At 34.0% G+C, this 25,355-nt stretch overlaps 2 protein-coding genes and 1 pseudogene across 2 annotated transcripts in view; 1 reads left to right on the top strand and 2 right to left on the bottom strand.

Moving 5' to 3' along the window:
• The window catches only part of LOC111408368 (putative late blight resistance protein homolog R1A-10), a 10,249-nt gene extending 5,773 nt beyond the window's left edge, over window positions 1-4,476 (top strand). Inside the window, exons 2-3 of the mRNA XM_023038133.1 lie at window positions 2,070-2,737; window positions 2,878-4,476. Coding sequence (XP_022893901.1) covers window positions 2,070-2,737; window positions 2,878-3,175 — 966 coding nt within the window. The 3' untranslated portion in view covers window positions 3,176-4,476. The remainder of the gene's footprint in view (window positions 1-2,069; window positions 2,738-2,877) is intronic.
• Window positions 4,477-10,352: 5,876 nt separating this feature from the next.
• LOC111408194 lies at window positions 10,353-12,381 on the bottom strand (annotated as a pseudogene).
• Window positions 12,382-16,314: 3,933 nt separating this feature from the next.
• LOC111408367 lies at window positions 16,315-18,485 on the bottom strand. The gene is made up of 6 exons (XM_023038132.1): window positions 18,460-18,485; window positions 18,108-18,342; window positions 17,816-18,012; window positions 17,006-17,012; window positions 16,487-16,617; window positions 16,315-16,357 (listed from the first exon to the last, which is right to left on the bottom strand). The coding sequence occupies exons 1-6, from the start codon at window positions 18,483-18,485 to the stop codon at window positions 16,315-16,317; spliced, it is 639 nt and encodes a 212-aa protein (XP_022893900.1).
• Window positions 18,486-25,355: the final 6,870 nt, after the last annotated feature.

The following is a 25,355-nucleotide window of genomic DNA, read 5'->3' as shown; positions in this document are numbered from 1 at the left end:
GATTTTGACAAATTCTTTTTCGGGCAGAGGTACAAAACACTTGCTTCTTGCTGTTTTGAACCTTTGGAGAAAATTTTCTGCCCATTCATTTGGCATTTGACGTAGATTCGCCAAATCAGCCAAAGTGACTTCGGATTCAGTTTTGTAAAACTGAGCATGAAACAACTGTTCCAGTTGTTGCCATGTTTGAACAGAGTTCGCTGGCAAGTTAATGAACCAGGAGAAAGCTACTCCTGTTAACGAACTAGGGAAAAGTCTCATTTTCTGGTAATCGGTTACATCACCACTTTGCAACGTGAATCGCCCTATGTGTTCCAGGGTAGACACCTCTCCCAAACTAGTAAACAGTGAGAATTCTGGCACTTTGTACCCTCTAGGCCATGGATATGCTTGGTCCACCCAATCAGGATATGGTTTTGTGTACGTCGGTCTAATGACAGGACGTACCCCAAAGGCCATCTGATCCTGCACGATTTCCATAATCTGATTTCTCAACTTGACATTGGGATCATATGGAATTCCTACAGGCTGATTAACCGGTTGATTTGCATGAGGTCTGATGTTTGGTCCTTGATTGGCAACAAAATTACCATAATTAGGGCCATTACCATTAGCCTGGACATCTACCCCCTCGTTACCACGTGGAATATTCTGTCCATTGTTTAGGACATTATCTCTCACGTTTGGATTACCCCCCAAGTTAGGCATACCACTACTACTACTTTGATTTGGTATTGTAGCACCTCCTTGGTTTGAAGTAGAGGGACCAGAAAGTGGTTCTACCCCTTGACTTGGATTTGGGACCGAAGGATTATGTCCTACGATCGTCCTAGTTTGAAAGTGACTTGCAAGAGGTATAGCCGGTTGACATATGTGGCCCACTAACTTGTTCATTGTTTCATTCAACGTCTTTAGTTGTTTGGCCATATTGTCATAGTGTGCATTACCACTTTACGTCTTTAGTTGTTTGGCCATATTGTCATAGTGTGCATTACCACTTTGTGTAAATCTTTCCATATTATGAATACTTCGAAGATTTACCTGTTCAACGACATCTTGCGTGAGTTCTCCAAGCAATGCACGCATGGTTCAAGGACTCAGCTTCGTCATTGGTTCGTAACGACTGTTACTGCTCTGATTTTGTCCATCTGTTCGTGGAGAGGCATGTTGCTCCTCATATCGCTCGATTACAGACTGGATTCCTCCCTGACTTGCTCCTTCCTTGTCGGATCTCTGAGGCATATTGTTTCACCTTTTCCGCTTTCAACACCTAACACCATTGTCTCACTGGGCGTGCCAAATTGTTTCGCGCGTGTTAATTCGCTAACAATTAAAGAGGATCAGACGATTGTGTAAGGGACGAAACCTCTTGAGACAAAGTCCCAAAAAGGGGTGTTCTTTTTATTGGCGATGAACTTTACAATTGGAAATGGAAAACAACGTGCCTCCAAGGGGCGCAAGCACACGAGTTACAGAAAATGAAGTGTTTAAGTCTAAAAGCTAAAGAAATGAAAATTACATATTCTCTGTTCGAGAGTTTTGGATTCGGTCCTTTGCTTCTAAGTTCTTTCTCCCTTTTATACTTCATAGGCGATCTCTTTGTGATTAACTGCTCTAAAAAACTGCTTGATCGCCCTATAACTACCCACTTTCTTTGTAGTGGCCATTTTGTCATGAAACTGTCCTTTTAACTGCTGCCATTATCTTGCATCCTGCAACCGCTTTCGATTGAACCCCTTGAGTCGTGGAACGTGATAAGGTTACTTTAGCAACTGCCTCAATAACTGCATTTCTTGATAATCATAATGCGTTATGTTTGTTGATACCTTGGGCGACTTGAAGATTTGGGCGAGACTCTGGGCAACCGTATGCCACTCTATTCGTTCAGATTCTGAGCTACTTGCAAACTTGGGCGATGGCGTTACCGCACTATTGGGCCCCTTATTTGGGCCTTCACCTTGATTCGTTCAATTGGATTTCGTTCTTTGGGCTATCTGATTTGGGGATCCTCCAATTGGGCTTTACTCTCTGGACTGTTCGATTTGGGCTGAATTTTTATGTGTCAACAGGACGATTTGAAAAGATACTTTCCAGATGATATAACGGGAAGTAGAATCTTATTCACATCTCGGAACAAAGAATTGGGTTTCAATGATGTTGTTAATGAACTTCCTTTCCTATCAGATGCTGAATGTTGGGAATTATTAAGGTGGAAAGTGTTCCAAACAGAACCTTGCCCTCCAGAATTGCTTGGGATTGGTCAGCATATTGCCTCAAGATGTCGTGGTCTACCTCTGTCAGTCATTATGATATCTTCCATTCTTCCAAACATGCAGAAGAAAAGGGGTTCATGGAGAACAGTGGCTGGAAGTTTGAGTAGACACATAATTGACGACACAAATAATTGTCTCCACATACTGAAACTTAGTTACCAGCATTTATCAGTTCATTTGAAACCTTGTTTTCTATACTTTGGAGTGTTTAGAGAAGACAAAATAATCCCAGTACGGAAGTTGATATCTCCATGGGTTGCCGAAGGGTTTATAAACAGAGAAAACCACAGGAGCACAGAGGATGTGGCACACAATTATCTAATGGATCTAATTAATAGGGGTCTGGTACTAGTTGCTGAAGAAAGATCAAATGGTGGAGCCAAAACTTGCATGATTCATGATCTACTGCATGATTTATGCTTAAGGATAGCTAAAGAAGAAAACTTTATGGGAGGGATCGAAAAGTAAGTTCTTTGTCTCTCTTCTTTCCTCGTTCACTTTCTTCTATTTCTATATGGATTATTGATAATGTAACTATCTTTGACGGTCACACTAACGATGCTTTTGTTTCTGATGATGATTGGATGTGATTTTGTTGACTCAGCGGATATATGAAGTATAAGAAAGACAAGAGTATCTTGGAAATGCAGCGTCTTTGTTTCCCAAGACCATTTGATCCATATGTTCACTCTCAGTTAGGCCGCAGGGTCATGGATTTGTCAGGACAATATTGTTCTTGTTTTGAAGATGTAAGTGTAGGAATTGAAAACTTGGTTCACTTGAGGTACTTGGCAGTTCGACGAGAACTTAAACTGCAATTAATAGAAAAACTCCACAGACTAGAATATCTCACGTGGAGAACAGAAACAGAGTTGAAATACCTGCTTTCGTTCTTAACATGAAGAATTTGAAACATCTGAATTTTGGAGGTGGGGCATACTTCAGTGGATCTTCTCATTTAAGAGCAACTACGGATGGGAGCTTCCAAATAAATAACCTACAATCTATTTCATTACTTTTTATTTATAATGAAATGGATGCAAAAGTTTTGGGATGTGCTCCCAATCTCCTCAAATTGGGATGCAAATTCAGGACTCAATGTCCTTTCCAATTCCCCAATCAACTTGAATCGCTCAACATCAGTTTCATGAGAGATTCAGATCCCAATTTTCCCTTGAATCTCAAAAAATTGACCCTATTGAAATTTCATTTGTCGTGGGAAAAAATTCGGATGATTGGGAGATTGCCGAAATTAGAGGTTCTCAAATTACGTGTTGGTTCCTTCAAGGAAAACCAATGGGACACAGAAGAAGGTGAATTCCAAAAACTCAAATTCTTCGAGCTAAATGATGTGAAAATTGCAAGCCAGTATAAATATGCAGAATGGAATCCCACAAGTGATGATTACCCCAAACTAGAACGATTAGTGTTGCGAAAGTGCTACTGTTTGAATAAGATCCCGTCCAGTTTAGGTTATATTTTAACCTTACAGAAAATTGAGGTATATGGATGCACAGAATCTATCGCAAAATCTGCTGTGGAAATTCAGGAAGAACAACAAGAAATGGGAAATGAAGAGCTTAAAGTAGTCATCAATCGAGATTCAAGAAGAAAGTCATTACTCGAGATTCAAAGAGTAAACAGAGCATGAGTTTTGCTGGTATACTACGACTCTTTGTCTCTTTCCTTTGATCTGCTATGGCTTTGTGACTCCTTTATTGTGCATGGAATAAAAAGAAATGTCGAAAGACTATTTCATATTTTTTTTGATTTAAGATATCAACTATATTTATGAACTTGTGATGCAGCCATGAGTTATGAGAACTTGGTACAACATTCAATTGTTCACAGGTTCAAACGTTATCTTTTAGTTTATTTATGAATTATGTCTGTTAATTTAGTTTGAGAATTGTAATATCCTTCATTTTGTTGACATTTCCCTTTGAACTTCCTGAAAACTGTGTCTAAATGAAGAAACTGTGAGTCATTGTAAAGAGTTTGGATTTCTTCAGTTCTTTTGGATCCGATATCCTCCTCCTCTTTCTTTTTTTTTTTTTTTTTGGGGAATCAACCAAACCCAGTATTTGTATAGAATCAACTACATTGCAATTTTAAATCAGTTTTGAAAATACGATGGAATCAACAAGTATTTAATCAATTGATTCGGGCATATTTCCATCTTCTTTGGTTTTTATACTGTTTAAATCAATTGTGATACAGGGAATGCTAGGAAGTCTTTAGCAAACTCTTGGAAGGAACCAAATCGCACCACCTTTCCCGGAAAACCTGTGGAACGATGGCTGATTTCTCACCAATTACCTTGGTATAGACTACATGCACCCCTCCACCTTTACATACATACATACATACATACTATATATATATATATATATATATATATATATATATATATATATACACACACATACATATATATATATAAATATTACCTTTTTTTTTTGTGCCCTTTTTCTTTTTCCTCTTTTATACAATCATTAGGTGGGTTACTTTATGAGAGATGGATAGATTGTAATATTATTGAGTTCTTACTTTTCTTTTTCCTCCAATCAATGCTTGCCAAATTATTTCATCTTTCTCTCGATAAAGTTATTATGAGCTTTGTTTTGTCATTAAAAATTTAGTGCTTTAAGAGCCTGTTTGGGAGTGATTTTAAGAATTATTTTTTGATCGTTAGGAGAAAAGTGGGGCCCACTTGTGAGAGAAGAAGTCAAATATGACGGCTAGAATAGTGAAATAACGCTCAAAAAATCAATTTTTTGGAAGAAAAAATCGCTCCTAAATAGGCCCTAAATGTCCAATCTTCCTTGTCTAAATTGCTTTTTCCTTATCACCAGGACCCCAATATCCTTTTTTTCAAGTATTATCCGGTCACGTTATTTCCCACTCCCTAATTTACATTATCTTAAAAACATATTTCAATGTAGTACTTTAATTCATAAATAATAATAATAATAATCGAATTCTCCATTCTCAAAAATACTGTTTTTAATCAAGTAGGTAGACAATTATATTAAATAATCGAAATTTTCCACTAGATCGAAAAGGTTTGAATGGTAAATCTTGAGATTAGATCATAAGATAAAAAAATAAAATAAAATAAAAAATGTAGCAATACTCAATTACTCGTATCCTGATTCCACAAATTTAAATCATATTATCAAAAGCTGCTTTCACTATACAAACATTTCCAACTCAAAATAATAATAATAATAATAATAATAATAATAATAATAATAATAATAATAATAATAATAATAATATATACATCAATAACCAGCAAACAAAATTCAAAATATATGAACAGAAATATTAACTAAAAAATTACCTCTAGGTAAAGCATATCTAAAAATTAGTTCGGACGCGAAGTTCGAGAGAGAAATATAGAGCTCCTGAGATGAACGCGAGGGATGTATGGTTATTTTAGAAGGATGATGAAAATTTATAAACCAGTGGACATTTATATTATATAATGGAATTAGTCCTTGATTTATTAAGAGGAAGTTCATCTTGGTCCGTCACTTCAATTTTCATCGTGTAATTCAACTTCACATTTTTTGTAATCGTGCTCAAAGATAATGATTAATCCTACTTGAATATGGAAATCGAAACTTTTTGGTCATAAAAAAAGTTCAAATGAGTGAATTTAAGAACTTAAATTTCACTTTATGCAATCTCGACTAACGGCTCATTAAGAATTGAGAAGGTGCAGAGTTGTGCATTTTGTTGGTTATTGTGGGAAAGGATGGTTTTGGTCATAATTACGGACAAAATTATCGTATGAACCATGAAAGTAAGTAGGATGATTAAATTGTAACAAATCAAAGTTGGATAATTAAAATGAAATAAAATCATAAGTTAGTTGATTACAGAAAAATTGCCCCTCTTTGAATGAAAACTACTTAGTACGAGTTTAACATTGTGTGTTGCAATCTAACCAACTTTAGCATGTCAACTTTAGGTTTTGGCACATTAGCCTCAAAGTCATATAAATATATAACACATGATAATGAAAGGACAGTCATAGCATCAAGAGTGAACGTTGTCCCATTCGGTAATGCTGCCTGGGTCAAATAAATCCCTCTACACCAATGATTGTGTTACATGTACATAATTGTTTATATATACATGATGTGGTAAAATATCATTAAAAAAAACTCCCGACTCTCGTACCACAATTGATTTTGATAATATTTTGAAAATTAAGAGTCGCCGTCATATAAACTGCCTTAAGAAAACACATGCACTTTCATAGAATAGAGACTTGCATGCACCGATTAGTAAATATCAAATAAATTCATGACTGGCATTTAAATAATCTAACGTATTTTATACCAATTGTAGCAAAGATTGAATTACCATATAGAGACTATGCTCTAATGGGAAGTTTTGGTTCCATTCCAATTCGGTGGCTGATTTGCCTCCACCTACTATAATCAGTATCCGAGTCAAAGAATAGGTAATTAATGACAGAAAAGTCCTTAAACACTGCTTCGCAAGAAAGTTCACATTCTTTCATGGAAATTGCTGGCATGCATTTAATAATATTGCAATATCAAAATTTTTTCCTTATGACTCAGTTATGGCCGAGACATTTTAAAATAAAAAATAAAAAAACAATTGCGGGGATGCCGAATCAGAAACGAATTGATCAAACACCAACCACATGCACTTGTTAGTGGATAAAAGTGAAAAAAATGCCATTTAAGTAAATTAAATCCAACACGTAAGGAATTTAAAATGAAAGAATTAATATGTACCATTGTAAATTAACCGAAAAATAAAACAGAATCCTACAAATGTGAATATTATTTACAGAAATTAAATCAAATATGTAATCCATATTTAATTCACAGAATTCATGAAATAATAGAAGGGTAAGTTAAATGCATTTTTAATTGAATAGACACCAAATAAACTAATTTATTTTGATATTATGTAATGGATCATAAATACAAACAACAGTTAGTAAATGTATAGGTGCAAACTAATGGTCATGAAAAATTTATGCAAGCAATTTCTAATTAAGGATTGATAGTGAATTTTGTCGCATTCTTAACATGATTTTTCTTCACAAATAATCAGAATGAATAATCAAAGCCTCGATTTTCATCAAAGAGGCAGCCAAATTGTGACCTACCATCGCAATGATTACTTTCCGCCTCAAATTCATCATGACATATGGAGATTGACCTCAATAGATAATCAAAACTGGGTTAGTTACACACATTAAGGTCAATATTGTAGCTGATTTGATGTAAAGTCATGCAATTTGCCCATCTTTGTCGATAAAAAGGATTGTAATGGTCCCCCAAGAAAACAAGCTAAACGCATATCGTATATACTCCCAAATTTCTCTACTTAATACAAACACTTTATTTTTATTACAATTTCAGCTCAATTCCATTGGTTCAGCATAATTTTACTATTTCGGCTCAAATTACCTCTCACGAATCATCAATAAAGTTGATAAAATTAAGCTAGTCATTTTTTGACATCAACAAAAAATTTAAAGGAATAAATTTTCTAATATAATTTGAAAATTTAAATAATATCAACTACTTTTTTATCTCTAAAGATATAATGAGCAACTCACAGTGCAAGAAATATGATTTTTGCCGACCCAAAGACTGATCGCTAACTGTCAAATATTAGTCGGTATTTTCAATTCCCGACTACAAAATCTTGGTCGGGAGTTGATCGCCAAAAGCCAGCCAACAAAAGTTTTTACCGACCATAATACATTTTAGTTAGGAAATATATAGGTTTTTACGCAATGCAAATTAGTCGGGAAATTTTTAGGGTTTTACTTGCCAACAAGAATTTGGCTGGGAATAATAAAGATTTTTTTGACCATAATTTGGGTCGGTGAAGGTTTAAACACAAAGTCGGTAAAACATAGGTTGACTACTTTTTTTGGTCGGGAAAAATATACCTTTGCCAACCCAAAGAATTGAAGTCGGAAAAACTATACCTTTGCCGACCAAACAATTTAAGTCGGGTAAACATTGACGACCATATTAGGATGACCACAGTAGTAAACATTGAAGTAATTTTTCCCCCCAAAATTCATTAATGGAACAATTTTAGCTGAGTCAAACATGCTAATTATTTAATTCAAAATGTGCATTTTTAATCCACGTTACTCTATTGCAAGTGTCGTGAATCCAGCCATACTTTTGTGAGTCCCCATTCATGAAACACGGACTTAAAGCTTTCGGCCGAGCCACTTTTCTTTTATTATTTTATCATCTTCAAGCCTAATCTTCATTTATCATCTCTTAAATGCAAAAATAGAATCATTTACCAAAAAAGAAATTTCACTTTTTTACGGAATCCAACTAGTAAACCCATGTCCGCTGTCAATCGATTTATTGTTGACCACTTTTCCGACCTTTTCTTAGACAGTTTTTGACTTGCGCCCAATCGATTTTGGAACCAGTTCAAAATTTTTAAATTAAACAAATAAATCGGATCTGATTTTCAAAACATTATTATTACACAATAAATATATTAAATAAATATTATTAATCAATTATAACACTAAAACAAAAAGTTAAATAAACTTTTTTCCCCATTTTTTCAACTTCTAATTTAAAGGTATGAGTGATGCATAACACTATTATTGGCTAAAATGACTCGGGGCATGTTCAAGGAATTGGGGATGCGACCATGTTACTCATCCTTGTCCAATTCATCATTCGGAACCGAAAAACGCGACAGAGTTGCCATCCTTTTATGACTCAACCCATATTTTCTTTGCACAACACTGAAACGAAGTGCCAACCTTGTTAATCGTCAAGCATGGGTCAATCCTTCAAGTTAGCCCTTCTTATTTAATTTTTATATTTAATTGTAAAACAACCAATATAAAAGTACAACATAACATTTGTCTCCCATTTCAAACCAAGCTAATAGAATATTTGAACGTAACAAAGGGACAAAATATGCTAATTAATAAAAAATTGAAGATGAGTGATAAAAAATGATAGGAACATAAATGCGACAAAAGAAAAAATTAGACTCTTGTAATACAATTAAAAATTTGTATAGTAAAAGAGATATAATTGTGACAAAAAAACCAACCTCATCATAAATCTCATATAAAGCAACTGATTTTTATTTAATTTTATGCAATTTGCCCCATTTTAAAGTGATTGCATTGTACAAAAAGCTTATTAATTTAAACCTATTTTTGCACACTGGTGTTACTTTATACCCTGAATCCGTGAAAAATGTCAAACTACCAAAAATAATAACGTGTATGATAGCTTGAATCTCATAATGGGACTTAAATGTAATGGTTATGCTAGTTGTACCCATGTCACCCTGTACAACCAGCTTAATTGTAAATGAAAAGTTTGGAGAGACCAGTTATAATATATGTTGTTTCTAATCTATCTCTTTCTATTTAATTCGTTTCTATTTGAAAAGATCAAAAATCACCATATAATAATCCAGAAATTGCAATACACATTTCTAGATAGTAGAGTTATTTTGTCCCTTATTTTAAAAAATCCATTAGTAATCTCTCATTTAACTGATCAATCACAAGAAATTACAGACCTCATCGACAATAAATGGTCTAAACCAATTAGCCATGGCTTTAACCACAGTCACATACACTTCAATTCCTTGTGCAATGATGTACTTGTCGAAAAAATTTATAGGTCGAAGTAAAATTCATATTTCTTAAATTTAAATATAATTCATCTCTTTTGAGCATCTCTAATACAATCTTCAATTGCATTTAATGTTGTTCCTTATCCTTTGAGGATACCGAAATGTCATTAATATAAATTATAATTGATCGATCAATGCGTTCATTAAGTAATGCTCATGTTGTATAAGTGAAATTGCAAAATTATCTTAACTTTTAGATAATCAATTGAGTCAACTCCATATATACGAGATTCTCTAGCTATAATAAATCTACAATGCATACATTGAGACTTCCATTGGGCATGACATATTGTTCATGTGCCTTCAAATAACTAATAGACTATCCCAGTGAATAATGAATATATATTGAACGCCCTTGACTATGAAAACTTAAATAAACAGATGTTAAATGTTTTCGTACATACATTCCAACATAAATATAAGAAAATTATCCCAAGCTACAAGAATTATATAAAGACCCTAGGTCCAAATCATGAACTAGGTCTAGGAGAACCACAATATAAATGACTCTGTCACAGATAGACTGGTGCTGAAAATCGACCCAACTATGTATATAGAGGATCATAATCTCAATCTACACAGATTAATTCAAATGATGAGCCGCAACTTCCAAAAGTAAATGATCTTTAATTGGTACAAACATTAAGGAAGGGAATGAAGCCATCAGATGAGATAAATCCAGAATACAGGCTGATGTTCATTGATGGGCTATGGACGAATTCACGTAGCTCCCCATCCTCATGACAATCCCGTCAATATCTCGAACATACCCTACTTTTTGTGCCCGTTCCTTCTCCTCTGGCTCACTAACTGGTACGACACCGTTCTCTACAGCATTCTGATCCACCACAAATAACAATCTCAAAACATCACAATGTACCAAACTACCAAAAAATAGCTTCACAAATAGCTTCACAAGGAAGTTATGTTTATTTCTGAACAAGGGAGAAATAATTAGTCCATACCTTGTAGGCAGAATCCACATCTGAATAGTCAAAACAGACCTCGATCGGGTTCCTCTCATGGCTGGATTGTGGCATACGCACCTCACCACTCAAATCACCCGTCTCGTGTTGGTGAGCAGGTGTTAATGCTATTGTAGTCTCTCCACTCTCAAGCTCATCTCATCTACTCCAATCCAATCAACAAAATTAATAAACATATTTCTTTCAACATATATAAATCCTAAGAAATTAGAACAAGATTCAAATATTTTCACATACAAAACATTAGATCATATGGTTATATTTTTCTTTTTTAATGGACCCAATCCGCAAAATCAAGGTAGAGATGTAGGATGCAAGTCTTCATTCAACCTGATCATAGTTGACTTTTTTCATGATGTTGTTAAGAGGTAAATTTTAAGTAAAAGTTCCATGCCATCAAAAGACCAATTGAGATCGATAGTGATATCGAGAGAGATCCACGAAAGAGTAATGCTATTTAGCCATAACCCCAATCTATGTGGATTAAATAATAGTTGAATGATAATTCCACCTTTCATTTGAGATATCATTTAACAACTGTATTAGTGTTATATAACCTCAGTGAGGCCAAGTAGCATTATTCCACATGAAATTAGAAAAAGAGAAGAAAACACCTTCCAATTCAATCATGGCCATTGATATCCTCAGTATTCTTTTTTTTTTTTTTTACCTTTTTTTCCCCAGTTTTTTTTTTTTTTTTTTTTTTTTTGATCGGTCCTCAGTATTCTTTTTTATTGTTTGTCAAAGAATTTAATACCCTGCTTGATTTAGATTAAAAGGTTGATAAAAATATTAATTTGATATGAATTTTAAGTTAAAATCAATAAATAACCCATTTCATTAGATGTATAACTTCTCAACCATTCATTTCATCAATTTTTATGAAAATTTACAAAATCTAATTTCAATTAGACAAAAGATGGGTAAAATTTGCTCAAATCACACGGAACCCCCCACGATCATCCTCGTGGCCGTGTCTATTTGACACCAATCTACTTCTACGATGCTGGACTCATTTGCATGTAATTATGATAAAAGGATAGTACTAGATTATAAATCGTGAATCATAGAAAATGTGTAGATGAAAATGACATCTGACAGTTCATAAAACTTGACAAGCGTTCCTAAACATGTACTAAGATTTCGAGATTCTAACATAACAATAATCACGTGATTTCAGTGTCATTGATTGCAATAATATTTCAATGTCATTTACCTGTTAGAGTGATCTAAGCGGCGCACTTGATAACCAAATGCCTTGGTGTAAAATGCAACAGATTTGGCTACATCTCTAACATAAACCACTGTGTATGCATACCTTGGATTCAGATTTGACGCCATTTTTCTTCTGCTTTTCTCGGTTAACTTTCAATTGCAATGGTCGTATCCTTATACATTGGATTGGAGATATATGGATTTTACGCGTGGCAGTGGACACTACGAAGAGCATACACGTAGATGGCATGCAAAATTTGAACGAGTCAAATGGTGAATCATTTTAGCAATTGTGGATGGCATCAAACAAAAAGCATATACGTGGATAGCATACACTACAAAGAGCATACACGTGGATGGTATGCAATATTTAGGACTCCATTTTAGCAGTTTTCTGTTTGGACTGAATTTAAGAATATTTTTGTCATTTTAATAGTTTTTTAATTTTATTTAGATTTATCTACAGAATTAGAGTTTTGCATTGATTGGAGTTCGTTTTAATTCTTTAAATTTGTGTTAAAGGGATTGAATAACCTACAAATGTTTTGATTAATAATATCATAATTTATTTCGTTAATTGGTAGATTCCAATATTTCTACGTCCGTTCGAACAAAATTTGAGCAACACTTCTTTGTGTATTATGAATAAGATTAATTGTTATTATTATTCATCATCCTACACCAAAGGAAGAATAATTCGATGAGTTGTGTGAGAAAGAACAAGGAGATTTTATGTATTTAGTGCAAAAAATCTTATGCTCGCCAAAGCAGGAATAGTTGACTCACTGTAGGAAGATCTTTCAAGCCAAGTGTCGAGTCAATGATTTTTTTGTAGTCTGATCATAAATAGTTTAGTTGTGATAATGTGATCCTAAAGAAGCTAGTAGATCATCATCTAAAGGTGGCATCTAAACAACGTCAAACTTCTTATCACATTGGTTGGATTAAGAAGGGTATGTCTATTCAAGTAAAATCGAATTTCTGGGTTACCTTTGTTCAAGAGGACTTTTACAAATCGAAAATTATTTGCGTCATTGTTGAGATTGAAGCGTGTTATGTTCTATTGGGCGAATTGTGACAGTTTTATTTGGATGCCGTACATAGCGGGATATAGAGAACACCTACATGTTAAAATGGAAGGATAAAAAGACGGGACGTGCTAGAAAACCTTTAAAGTGGAAGGGAAAACTTTTATGACTACTACAAATTAGTCAATAAGTTTTCCTTGAATGTAAAGAAGTTTGGTGAAACAACTATGACAAAAAGTGCAACAACTAAACAACAAGCTGAACAACATATGGAGGTGATTCAATGGGAGAAGAAAAAGTTGAAAGCTCCAATGCAAAGTATAAGGTTGCTGCTGATATGGGTAGGCAAACGTTTCAGGTTGATGATATGGTTGTGGTGTTTCAAAGGGAAGAACGTGGTAGAACATAATTGTTGATGAGTTCTTGTTAAAATGGCATGAACAAGAAGCTGTAGTATGCTCAGTCTTCTATTACAAATGGGGACTAAAGTCCCATTAATTTGAATTTGATATCCAATTGGATTAGGACTCTTATTATTCCCTAACAACCCAATCAACATAAATTAGCTTTAATTACTATAAAATAGCATCTTAATTTTGTTGAAATCTACACGTGAACTAGAATTTGGGATTAAGTCAAATGGTTCCCGGGAAAAAACTGATATTTATCATAAGAAACTAATTGGCTGCAATTGTATAAAGATTGAATTCCAATAACAAAATTTTACTTTTCATTTGAATATATTAATACTGGTTCCCTAGTCAAACGTGAAAAAAAAGGGTAAATTGGCTGAAAATTATCAAATTCAACTTATCTAGTGATTGCCAAAATGATTTAATTGATTTAGTAACTTTAATTAAAATAGGACTCCCTTTGAACTACCATAACTTAGGCCTAACTTATCCAAAATAACTTTTTCTCGAGTACAAAATTCGTCATTTAATATGAGTTTCGAAACAAGCCCAATATCCATACTTGATTATTTGACTGAAAGCTATAATTTTGACACAAAAAACTTATTTTTAAATTTGTCCTTTGGTATCTCAAATTAACAAAACGTGTCGAAATGAAATAGATGAAAATTTATATTCGGTTGCTAAAGGATAATTATTGTTTTCATATTTTCAAAAATCATAAATTTTTTCCCTCGTTTTATTTTCATTTTCTACGTTTAATATATTTTTTTTGTTGCTAATTCTTTTTGTTTAATTTTTGTTTTCTTTCATTTCTTTTATTTCATTATCCGTTTATTCTTGCGTATAGTAATAAACAAATTATTTAGTTTAATTTTTTGATAATATGATTTAGCGTTATCTCTTGTACAAGGTTCTAACATTTAAAATTCTGTAGTATGGATTACCAGCTCGACGTCAGGATGAGACATCTTCTCGAGATTCGAACTATAATTTTGATAGCTTTATGACAATATTAGAGTTGTTCGATCATGAGCATGTAGATATGTCACGCTATTCCTGCTTGTGGCCCTCTATCCTTTGAGAGACATTTTTCAAGGTAGCTCTTTGATGATTACTATGTCCACTGTTTAAGCCTATCATCGATGATTCACTCTACTTTAATCTTGGGCACGACCAGGTAGCTAGATTCTCTTTATTTGAGTTCGTCCTCATCACCGACTGTATAAGAGCAACGAAACAGCAATGACCCATATTTCAAGAAACAGAAGGCTGCTGAAAGAATATTTTCCAATACAAACGATTGTATTTCTACCACAGTTAGAGGATGCATTCAAGAATACGGCCACAAGTTAGACAAATTGAAGCTAGATTTGGTGCTTATCCTTGAAAGTGTACTGAGATGTCAACACAAAAAGACAGTGGTTGACATCTTTCATTTAGAAGTTGTTGAAAATTTGATGTCCTCAACGGCTATCCATGGGGCAGAGATGTTATGAGGAGACACTATATGTAATGGCCCAACCCATAGGGACCAAAACATGACGATTAAATGTACTTTAGCCGTAAACTTAATAATTGATATACTTTTGGCCAAAAGTATAAAGATTTAATTTAAGAATTTAATTCAAGTTTTTTTTTTCTAAAACAAAATAATTCAATACTAAAAGAAAAAATTTTAAAATTGTTTTTAGAATGGTTTCCATGCAAGTAACCACTGTTGACGTGAAATTTTTGGCAAAACTTTAAAAATAATGTTGCTGTTTTAGTTTTTATCTCAAATGATAATTGTCAAAATAAATTTGTTTGCATGGCTATCGACCTTGAAACTTTGTGATATTTTAGTGTAAAGTAGAAAACTCCTTATAATATGACATATCCGAAAATCATCTTCCGTCGGCAGCATATAAGGGTATTAAAATATTTTTCAAAACCCCGCAGCGATTCGGGTTGGAGTAACCCAGCGAAGCTTACTTAAAAGTGCCATATAAAATTCTACACACATCAAATCGACATAATTTCAACTTTATTCAGTAGCTAACGCCTGATGCTATCAATCCCAATTGGTTTTGTCCAAAAAATTCAAGTAACAAGTGAGTTATGAATTTTTGAAACCAAGGGCAGAAGCTGAAAAACAGTAACACTACCCATGTGCAGTTTACTTAAAGTGACATATAAAATTCTACCGACGTCGGATTGACATGACTCCAAATTCATTCAATAGCTAACCTATGTGGCTATCCAGGGTCATTGGCTTTGTCTAAAAATTTCAAGTAACGAGTTAGCTATGAATTTTTCAAAGTCAAGACAGAAACTGAAATTTTTAAAGAGACAACAATACTCTAATTTGCTAACACTTTTTTTTTTCTTTTTGTAAACGGTGATTTGTAAATTAACTTCTATAACACATATATACTTTTAAACATTACTTATTAATGAAGAAATATTCTTAGAATAGTTCCACATATGACATCCATAGAAATTCATATTAAAAAAAACAAATGTAAACATTTCATGATCGAATTAAAATTTTCAAATCACTGACTTCCCCCATAGCATGTTGTATCATCCTCTACCATCATCCATGCCTTAAGAAAATCCATTTAACCTGTAAGAAGAGAATTAACCCATGAGTTTGAAACTCAATAGATATCATCGGTGCATTTCGTTATCGAATTAGTAATTTCGAATTATAGATTCATATCATTGCACGTAAATGGTTTTTCAGCAAATTCCAATTACTGTAGCATTATCATAACATGTAGAGCTAGAGAAAGATCATTCAAACTGTTGTAAGGTACCAATTAATTCAAACATTTATCGAAAAATCATAATTTGAAAAGGAAATAAACACTTGCACCTCTACTTACCTTATTGAAACGAATTGGTCGGTGGAAGTTGTTTCTCGATGGCACCCGAAGCTTAAGAAATTTGCTCCTCTCTTATATTTTTCTTTCTTGACTTTTGAAACCTTTTCTTGTACAAAGTTTATTATGAATAACTTGAAGGAATGAAAAATAAATCCTAAATGCTAGAAAAACATGGGCAGCAAATAAATTGAAGAAATTTAAAAGCATTTTAAAGAGTTTAGGTTAAATTCCCTGCCTTAAATTTGAAAATGAATAGAAACGGAAGCATTCATGCCTCCCAACTAAAGACAATTTACAATAGTTTATTTGGTGAATTGTAAGTTTCATTTCAACATTATTTTGGTACATTGAAACCTGTGATACGTATGTGAGTGTTTAGAATTTAAATGGTATGTTTCATTCCAAGAATATAATTAACTTGAAGGAAATGGAGAAAAGCCTAGAAAGGGCAGCACTTCATTGAACATTTAAGAAAATGATTGAAGAATTGTTTAGGTTTAATTTCTTTCTTTTATATACCTGTTTCCTGTCTTAAATATCATTAACCAATTAAAAGAATTGAAGATAGTTTGCCGTTTCATTTCATGAATTTAAATTTGTTGTTAAATGTCTTGGAAATTTTACTATACAAAATATAAATTTTAATTGTCGGGTACAAACCGCGGGAGACATTGAATCCATCATAACTTTTTCAAATATATTTTTTTAAAAATATGTATGGTGGTCAGACTTGTGTTGCATGTTGAACCACCATAAAATTGTAAATAAATTTATTTAAGACACATTGGACTAGTATTGGGCTTTCATTGCTTATGTGGGCCGAGCATAAGGTTTGTCTATGGGCTAGACTCATGGTACTAGATCATCACCTAAAAATATGAGCCTAATTTCATTTTTTTTGGGGCTTCTACAACCCTTGCACCTTAAACAAAATTCCATCCTCGAAATTTACCATATGGTTTGGCAAAGAGTGTCTGATATTTGTCTTTAACTTCTTCTTCTCTTTTCCAAATAGCTTCTTCTACTCCATGATTATTCCATTTAACTTTAATCAGTTGAATCTCCTTGTTCTGTAATTTATATACCTTTTGATCCAGTACTTTAATCAATAATTCCTCATAAGATAAATCTTTCTATACTTCTAGGGATTTATAACTGATCACGTGATCAGGATCATGCATATACTTCCTAATCATTGATAGATGAAACACGTTGTGAACTGCTGATAGTTCAGGCGGCAAAGCTAATCAAAAAGCCATATTTTTGACCCTATCAAGTACTTCAAAAGGTCCGATATAACAAGGTCGTAGTTTGACTTTCTTGCTGAACCTAAGTACACCCTTTATTGGTGCTACTTCTAAAAAAACTTTCTCTCCAATCTCAAATTCGAAGTCTTTTCTTCTGGTATCTGCATAGTTCTTTTGTCTATGTTGTGCTACCTTTATCCTGGTACCGATCTTATCAATGGTTTTCACTGTCTTTTCAATGTTATCTGGTCCCAAAATTCTCTTTTCTCTGATTTTGTCCTAATGACCAAGTGATTTGCATCTTCTACCATATAGAGCTTCATACGGTGCCATTCCAATAATTGCCTGAAAACTATTATTATATGTAATTCCACCGAAGGTGGATACGATTCCCAACTGCTTTCTAGATCTAGAACACAGGCCCTTAGCATACCTTTCAAAGTTTGAATGGTCCTTTCAGACTGACCATCAGATTGATGGTGATATGCCGTACAAAAATGCAATTTCGTTCCTATAGCTCCTTGTAAGCTCTTCCGAAACTTTGACATAAATCTCGAATCTCTATCAGACACAATAGATACGGGGACACCATGCAATCTTACAGTCTCTCTAATTTACAACTACGCTAGCTAATCTAGACTGAATGTCATTTTTGCCAGAAGAAAATGAGCTGACTTTGTTAGACGATTCGCTATTACCCATATAGCATTGTGTCCTCTTGCTGACCTTAGAAATCCTACCACAAAATCCATTGCGTTATTCTCCCACTTTCATTCAGTTATGAAATGACATTAGAACATTATGAGCTGATTTGGGAGGCCTTAGTAATGAGGTCATAGCACTACAAGGTAATGTAGTAGGCCGACGAGGGGATGCAGAGAGACAGGCGATGTGAGTACCAGAGAGACTGGCGATGCTTAAGACAGAGGGGTTGACAGAGGCACTGGAAGAGATAATCTTATAGGGTATGATGATTCATCAAAGCCATCGAATGTTATACTTGAATCATTTTTGCAACTATGGATGGAAAGGTCCCAATGCTGGAGGGTGTCCATCGGCGAGACGTAGGGGATAGCCTCGATGGTGACGACCCATTGTGTTGTGAACCATGTAGCAGCATTGACTATGAAACCCACAACGAGCTTGTTATGGAACTCAGAAAAACCTAATTAAAGGTTTAGAGTTGAACCATAGAAATAAGTGAACCAAAAAACCCATTAAGATCGGTGCTTGAAGGATCCCTTGATTACACGTTAAGAGATTTGTACTCGATTGGTTGAATGCCACAAGAATTGTAAATTCTTGATAAGTTCAAGTTGTTAATTAAGACGAAGAAAAGCACAATAGCCTCTCAAAAACTCTCGGAATTTTATCGAATAATAATAATGTCTTCTAATGTAAGAATACAATGAGAGAGAATTTCTTTATTTATACCAGCTATAAAACCTTAAAAAAAATCTAGTAAAACCGTGCATTATTCGTCCAAAATTACAAAGATATGGAATAAAATAAAATCTAGCAAAATATGAAAAATCGCGAAAAGGAATGTTTTTGCCAAATATTTGATCTATGCAACCACATAGTGTATTTAAATGGGGTAGCATAGTTCAAGTAAAATGCTACCGCGAAATCTCTACACCGATGTATGCAACCGCATAGTCCATTGCACTATGCGACCACATAGTTGTCGGTTTTGCCTCAGTCTTCGTCCGCTTGTATTGAGTTGATCTATTTTGATTCCACTCTCGACCCAAACATGAAAGTTGCCTCATTTTGCGTTTCGACCATCGTCCCATGAATGGTTGATTGAACAAGTTATCCCATCGCTTGTTTCACTCGCTTTGCCCTCGATGACTTCATCGATCTCCCTTCAATTATTAACGGGTCTTGTTCCAAACTCGCCTTCGTTGGACTCAACTCTTGGATTACATCATCCCCTTTCTCTTCAAAAAGATTCATCCTCAAATCTAAACCTACATCAAAGAAAGAGAGAGATCAGATACATTAAAAGTTGTTGAAACATTATACTCACCTAGAAGATCTATTATGTAAGCGTTTTCGTTGATCTTCTCGATGACTTAAAATGGACCATCTCCTCGCGACTGCAATTTCGAATTACTTTGCTCCGAAAAATGCTCTTTCCTGAAATGTTCCCAAACCCAATCTACTGGTTCGAATTTCACATGTTTTCTGTCTATTTTGCCTGCAACTCAACAAGCTTGCTTTTTTTTTCGATCTGCAACTTTACCTTCTCATGAAGCGATTTCACCAATTCAGCTTTCTTTTGCCATCTAAACTACCACGTTCATTCACATGTAATGGAATTAAATCTAACGGTGTTAGTGAATTAAAACCATAAACAATTTCAAAAGGAGTAAATGAAGTAGTAGAATGAGTAGCTCAATTGTATGCAAATTCAATGAAAGGTAAACAGTCTTCCCAACTTTTCAAGTTCTTGTTCATTACCGTATGCAGCAATTGAATCATAGTCTTACTAACGACTTCGGTTTGTCCATCGGTTTGAGGGTGATAAATTGTGGAAAATAACAATTTCGTGCCTAACTTATCCCACAATACTCGCCAAAAGTGATTTAAAAGTTTCACGTCTCTAATCGACACTATACTCTAAGGAATCCTATACAAACGTACTACTTCAGTAAATTGAAAGCACGTAAAACATGGTTCATTAAGCGCATAAAAGTGCTCGGTGTGTTTGTGAGTCCAAAAGGCATAACTAACCATTCATATAAATCATGTTTAGTTTTAAATGTCTTTTTCTACTCATCACCGTTCCTCATGCATATTTGATGGTACCCACTTTTAAGGTCAATTTTACTAAAAATACAAGCAATATGCAATTCATCTAACATATCATCTAACCTAGGAATTGGGTGATGATACTTTACCGTTATATTGTTGATTGCTTTGCAATCAACGCACATTCGCCATGTCCCATCATTCTTTGGCACTAGTAACACTGGAATGGGACATGGTCTCATGCTTTCCCTTACATAACATTTGCTTATCAACTCCTCTACTTGCCTATGAAGCTTCTTTGTCTCCTCAGGATTGCTCCGATAAGTTGATTGGTTCGGGATGACAACTTTAGGTATAAAGTCAATTTGATGTTCAACTCCTCGAATGGGTGGTAATCCACTCGGTACATCCTCCGAGAATACATCTTGGAATTCCTGCAGTACAGTTTTAGCCAAACTAGGGAGGGGATGTTAGTAGTCTCAAAATTGAGGAGTGTTTTCTTGTACAACAATAAAAACATCTCTCTCCTCTTAATTATTGCCCTCCTCAACGCACTCCCTTTTAAAAAGAAATTCACTCGTGATTTTTCCTTTCTCTTGGAAAACTCTCTTTCTTTCATCTCTTGTGGCTCCTCTTTCTTTTTTCTCTAATGGCCACCTCACAATTTCCTCTCTTGCTCACAATCTCATTATTTTCATTTTCACTATCTTCTCTCTATTTCTCTCCGTAATACATGTCTCTCTTTTTTTCTAACTCACTTACTCTCCTCTCTTCCTCATTCCTAAATTTAATTTGATCCTCATGGACTTGCCCCGGTGTTAATGGCACAAAAGTAATATACCTCCCATCCTTGATGAAACTATAGCGATTTTTGTACTCATCATGCATAGCCTTCCTATCATATTGCCATGGTCTCCTCAATAAAATATGCCCCACTTGCATTGGTACCACATCACACGTTACTTCGTCCCGTTAACTACCAATTGAAAGATTGATTAACACTATCTTCTCCACTTTTATTTAACCATTGCAATTTATATGGCCTAGGATGTTTCAACAATGTTAAATTTAACTTCTTTACAAGTGCTACGCTAGCAACGTTTGTGCAACTACCACCATCAATAATTACACTAAATACCTTATTGTTGACATGGCATCGAGTCTGGAAGATGGTCTCCCGCTGCAACTCCAAGTGATAAAATTTTCAGAAGGCGATAAGAGATTAAAAAAAGGTGATTATTCAAAAAAGTTACAAAAACTAAAAAAAGCTCAAAAAGTGGCAAATTTTCAGAAAGTGATAAAATCAATTTGGACGTAATAATTTCAGGAACTTATAGTTCTAATCAATTTTAACAGTATTAATCTAAAGTTTTACTTTTTAAGGATAGTTGACCTAATTTCCCCCATCAAAATATGAAAATTGGGTTGTCACTGCACTTGATTTAATGATTTTTTGATCTACCCGATTGAGCTAGACTGATTTTAATAACTATATTTCTTATAAGAAACCATTTATACAAAATAAATTACTTTTACCCCCTAATTAACCTTAATTTGCATCTTTTCTATGTAAACAGCAACACCTAACGAACCCACTCAATCTCAAATTGGTTTTATATTTCACCAAATGATCTTTCATCTTCAATAATAAACCACAAGCCACGGCCGCATTTTTTTTTTTCTTTTTAAACAATGCCACAAAATCGCTTTTAATGGGATTAATCGAGCAAGGCTTGTTTGGTAGGTTTTGTTAAATAGTTGTTGAATGTTGTTCAAATTAACAATGATGAGTAATTTTGGAAGTGATGGAAATGGCTAACCATGTGAAAAACAAGTAAAAACGAAACGAGAACAAAAACCAGTGATGGCAAAAATATGGATGGGCTTGTGTTGCAATTATAGTGGCTAAAGTTTTTTCCAAATATAATGATTAAATTTTTTTTCCTAAAGTTTTCTCAATTTCAAATTAAAAAAATTTAGGCAACTTTTTTGAAGTGTCAAACCGATTTATAAGTATAGCCCAGGAATTTAAATAAGATATTTAGTATATTCCAACATGCGGTTGGACATAAAATGTAGTTAAAATTAATTATTTAGAACTTAGATTTTAGCCGGGCACTATGGATCTGATAAGGCATGTTTAGAGGCGTGGAGGTCGGTGATTGAAGAAAGAAAGAGAATGTACCCGGGGCATTTCCATGAACAATTTTCTCCTCGTCCTCCTTGGAAATAGACTGGTTCCCTCCATAGATTCCTCCAAATCCTTCTTCATAAGACCTCGTTGCATATCCTTCACCAAATGAAGCAATCGTTTCCCAAATTCCGAAACCATGTTAAACTCAATAACTGGTACATATTTATACACACTACAAGAAATTTCAATTGGAAGGATTAAAACTTTTTATCTTAAAAAATTCCTCCACAACCCTAGCTAATTTTTTCGTCCTCGAACGTGAAATATCTATCTATCTATCTATAACACCAAGATTAACAAAAGCCCATCATTTCATGACACGAAAACAAAAAGAAAACAAGATTTGAAAACCAACCCTCTTTGATTTTTTGATTCCTGAGACTGATCTATTTTCTTAGTGCTCTGAGGTTGATTAGGCCCTGACATGGCTTGTGCAAATCTGACTCCGCAAATTCTCCTGCTGATGTTATTTGGCAACTTTGAAGAGAAAATAGATGCCGTTGGTGGTAGTATCCTAATTGATCGAACTGCGTTGTACATTTTCTTTCTTACCAATATATGCATAGATGAAAACAGCATATAATATATATATATAGAAAGGGACAAATTAAAGAGATGAGATATATTGAGTCAGCAGGGATTTCTGGATGAATAGAAATTTCCCTAGTCATGCTGCGATCCAAAAGTATAGGTTCTGGTAGCTTCATAGTGTTCACTTAGTTTGACAAGTGTACTGAGGGAAACCCTAGAATATGCCAAACGTCTTCAAGCCGTTAAAGAGGGATCTGATTTAAGATTAGTCATAATTTCTGCAGGACTTTACTGTTGGCAAATATATATTAATAGGGCCTCGACGTTTTTCAACAATTGACTAATAAGTGTATTTTTACGTATTTATTTTATGTTATTAGACTTGGACATATTTGTGTAAATTTCTACTTAATTTAATGTAAATTTGTTAATTGTACGTAGAATTCGAACTTTGATACAATTGGTGTGAAGATGGATGATTTTGAGTTAATTTATAGATGGTTCATAGAAATTAAAGAGTAACCGATTTGGATGGGAGTAAGTATTAACAGAGCAATCAAAACAAAATCGTAAGTCTTGGGAGTGAAATTTAACTTTTGAAAAGTTTTGGGACTAAATTACACACTTTTGAAACTGTTGAGTAGCTATTTCATACTATTATGTAGTTTTGGGACCACTGGAATATTTTTAAAGTTTCGTATCAAATTGAAATTTGGGATAAAAAGACCAAAATTGGACATAAAATTAGAAAAGGACCAAACCCACACGGAAAACTGCATTTTGGAACCAAATAAAGCGAAATTAATAGTTGTGGGATCGTAGTTCAACCGCAACCGTGGCTGAATTGTGGTTTGCCGGGTATCCATGTTTGGGTGATCTGGGCCGTGGTTTGCAAATCGCAACAGGCCACGTCCCCACACATTGGGGCTTTTTTTTTTTTCTTTCGACTTTTCTTGATCTATTATGACTCCGTTTCAAAACATAAATACATATTGTAGACATAATATTGTTGATACTAAGCTTTTGTTTGGGCTTCATTTTAGTTTTAATACATTCTTTTCTTCTTTTTTAACAACGCACTCTTCGATAAAATAATACTACACATAATTCCAAAATTTTTCCTCCTTTTTTAACCACACATTTTCCAAAAAAATACTATTCCAAAATATATTTTTCCCAAAACTTCATAAAAAATGATCCCAAACTAGGGCTTAATCTTATCATATAGAATCATCTAGATTGATTATGTAAATTTAAGAGCTAATATTGTGGGTTCACTTACAAAATGCATGAATAGAGGGAAGTGAAGGAGACCGGATTTAATGCCTATAAATCAGTTAAAAGTCAGCCCATAAATCATTTAAAAGTGTAGGAATTCGCAGCATAGTTTAATATAAATTTCGGGTCAAGAAACTTGAAATGATGAATTCCAAGATCTTTTTGTGTGGTTGAATCACCTTACATTCCAAAGCTCCAAAATCTGCATTTTCTTGTTCTCCAATGGTCACAATGCTAATCACAATGGAAGGGGTTTATTATCCACAATCTAAGTGTCATTTTTGTGAGATTTCATGCCAAAAATATGGTTCTAAAGACTTTTCAATTTTGGTGTCAATTTCCATATGATTTTTCACATCTTTTTTGTCCACATTTTTCATATCATCATCAATGGAAGTTATATGGGAGTTAAAAGGAGGTTATGAGAAATTGTAGATTTGAATTCGAAATTCAAATCATTCCCTAATACCCTTTTTGAAATCGGTATTTTCCAACATCTCTCACTCGCACATGATGAGGTTGATCCAAACCACAATTGACAATGAATGCCACATCTCAGATCCTTCTCAAGATCTATATCACAAAGATTTATACAGCAAATAGATCGTGCGACCAGTGAGTAATATTAGAGCTCACGGTATTATAAACTTGTTAGAGATATATAGTAGCTCTATAAGAGGAACATCATATCTCGTTATACCCCAAACTCATTTTTCAACATTAATTCAAGTATTTCCAATCCCTCGAATATTATATGGAACATACTTGAACCCTACATCGCATCATTGTTTTTACAATTGTGCTCTATACCCTAAATAGTTCAACACAATTGTCCGGCCGGTGAATACAAATATAAAAGTTG

This window comes from Olea europaea, chromosome 13 (assembly GCF_002742605.1).
Source record: "Olea europaea var. sylvestris chromosome 13, O_europaea_v1, whole genome shotgun sequence".
In the NCBI taxonomy this organism is placed as follows: Eukaryota; Viridiplantae; Streptophyta; class Magnoliopsida; order Lamiales; family Oleaceae; genus Olea; species Olea europaea.
This window is presented reverse-complemented; position numbering and strand designations above follow the sequence as displayed.

Coding starts and splice junctions, on each gene's coding strand:
- LOC111408367 (XM_023038132.1), bottom strand. CDS start 18,485: ATGGATTTTGTGGTAGGATTTCTAAG. Junction 18,013..18,107: donor GGGAATCGTATCCACCTTCG/GTGGAATTACAT, acceptor CTTGGTCATTAG/GACAAAATCAGAGAAAAGAG. Junction 16,358..16,486: donor GACCAATTCGTTTCAATAAG/GTAAGTAGAGGT, acceptor ATAATGCTACAG/TAATTGGAATTTGCTGAAAA.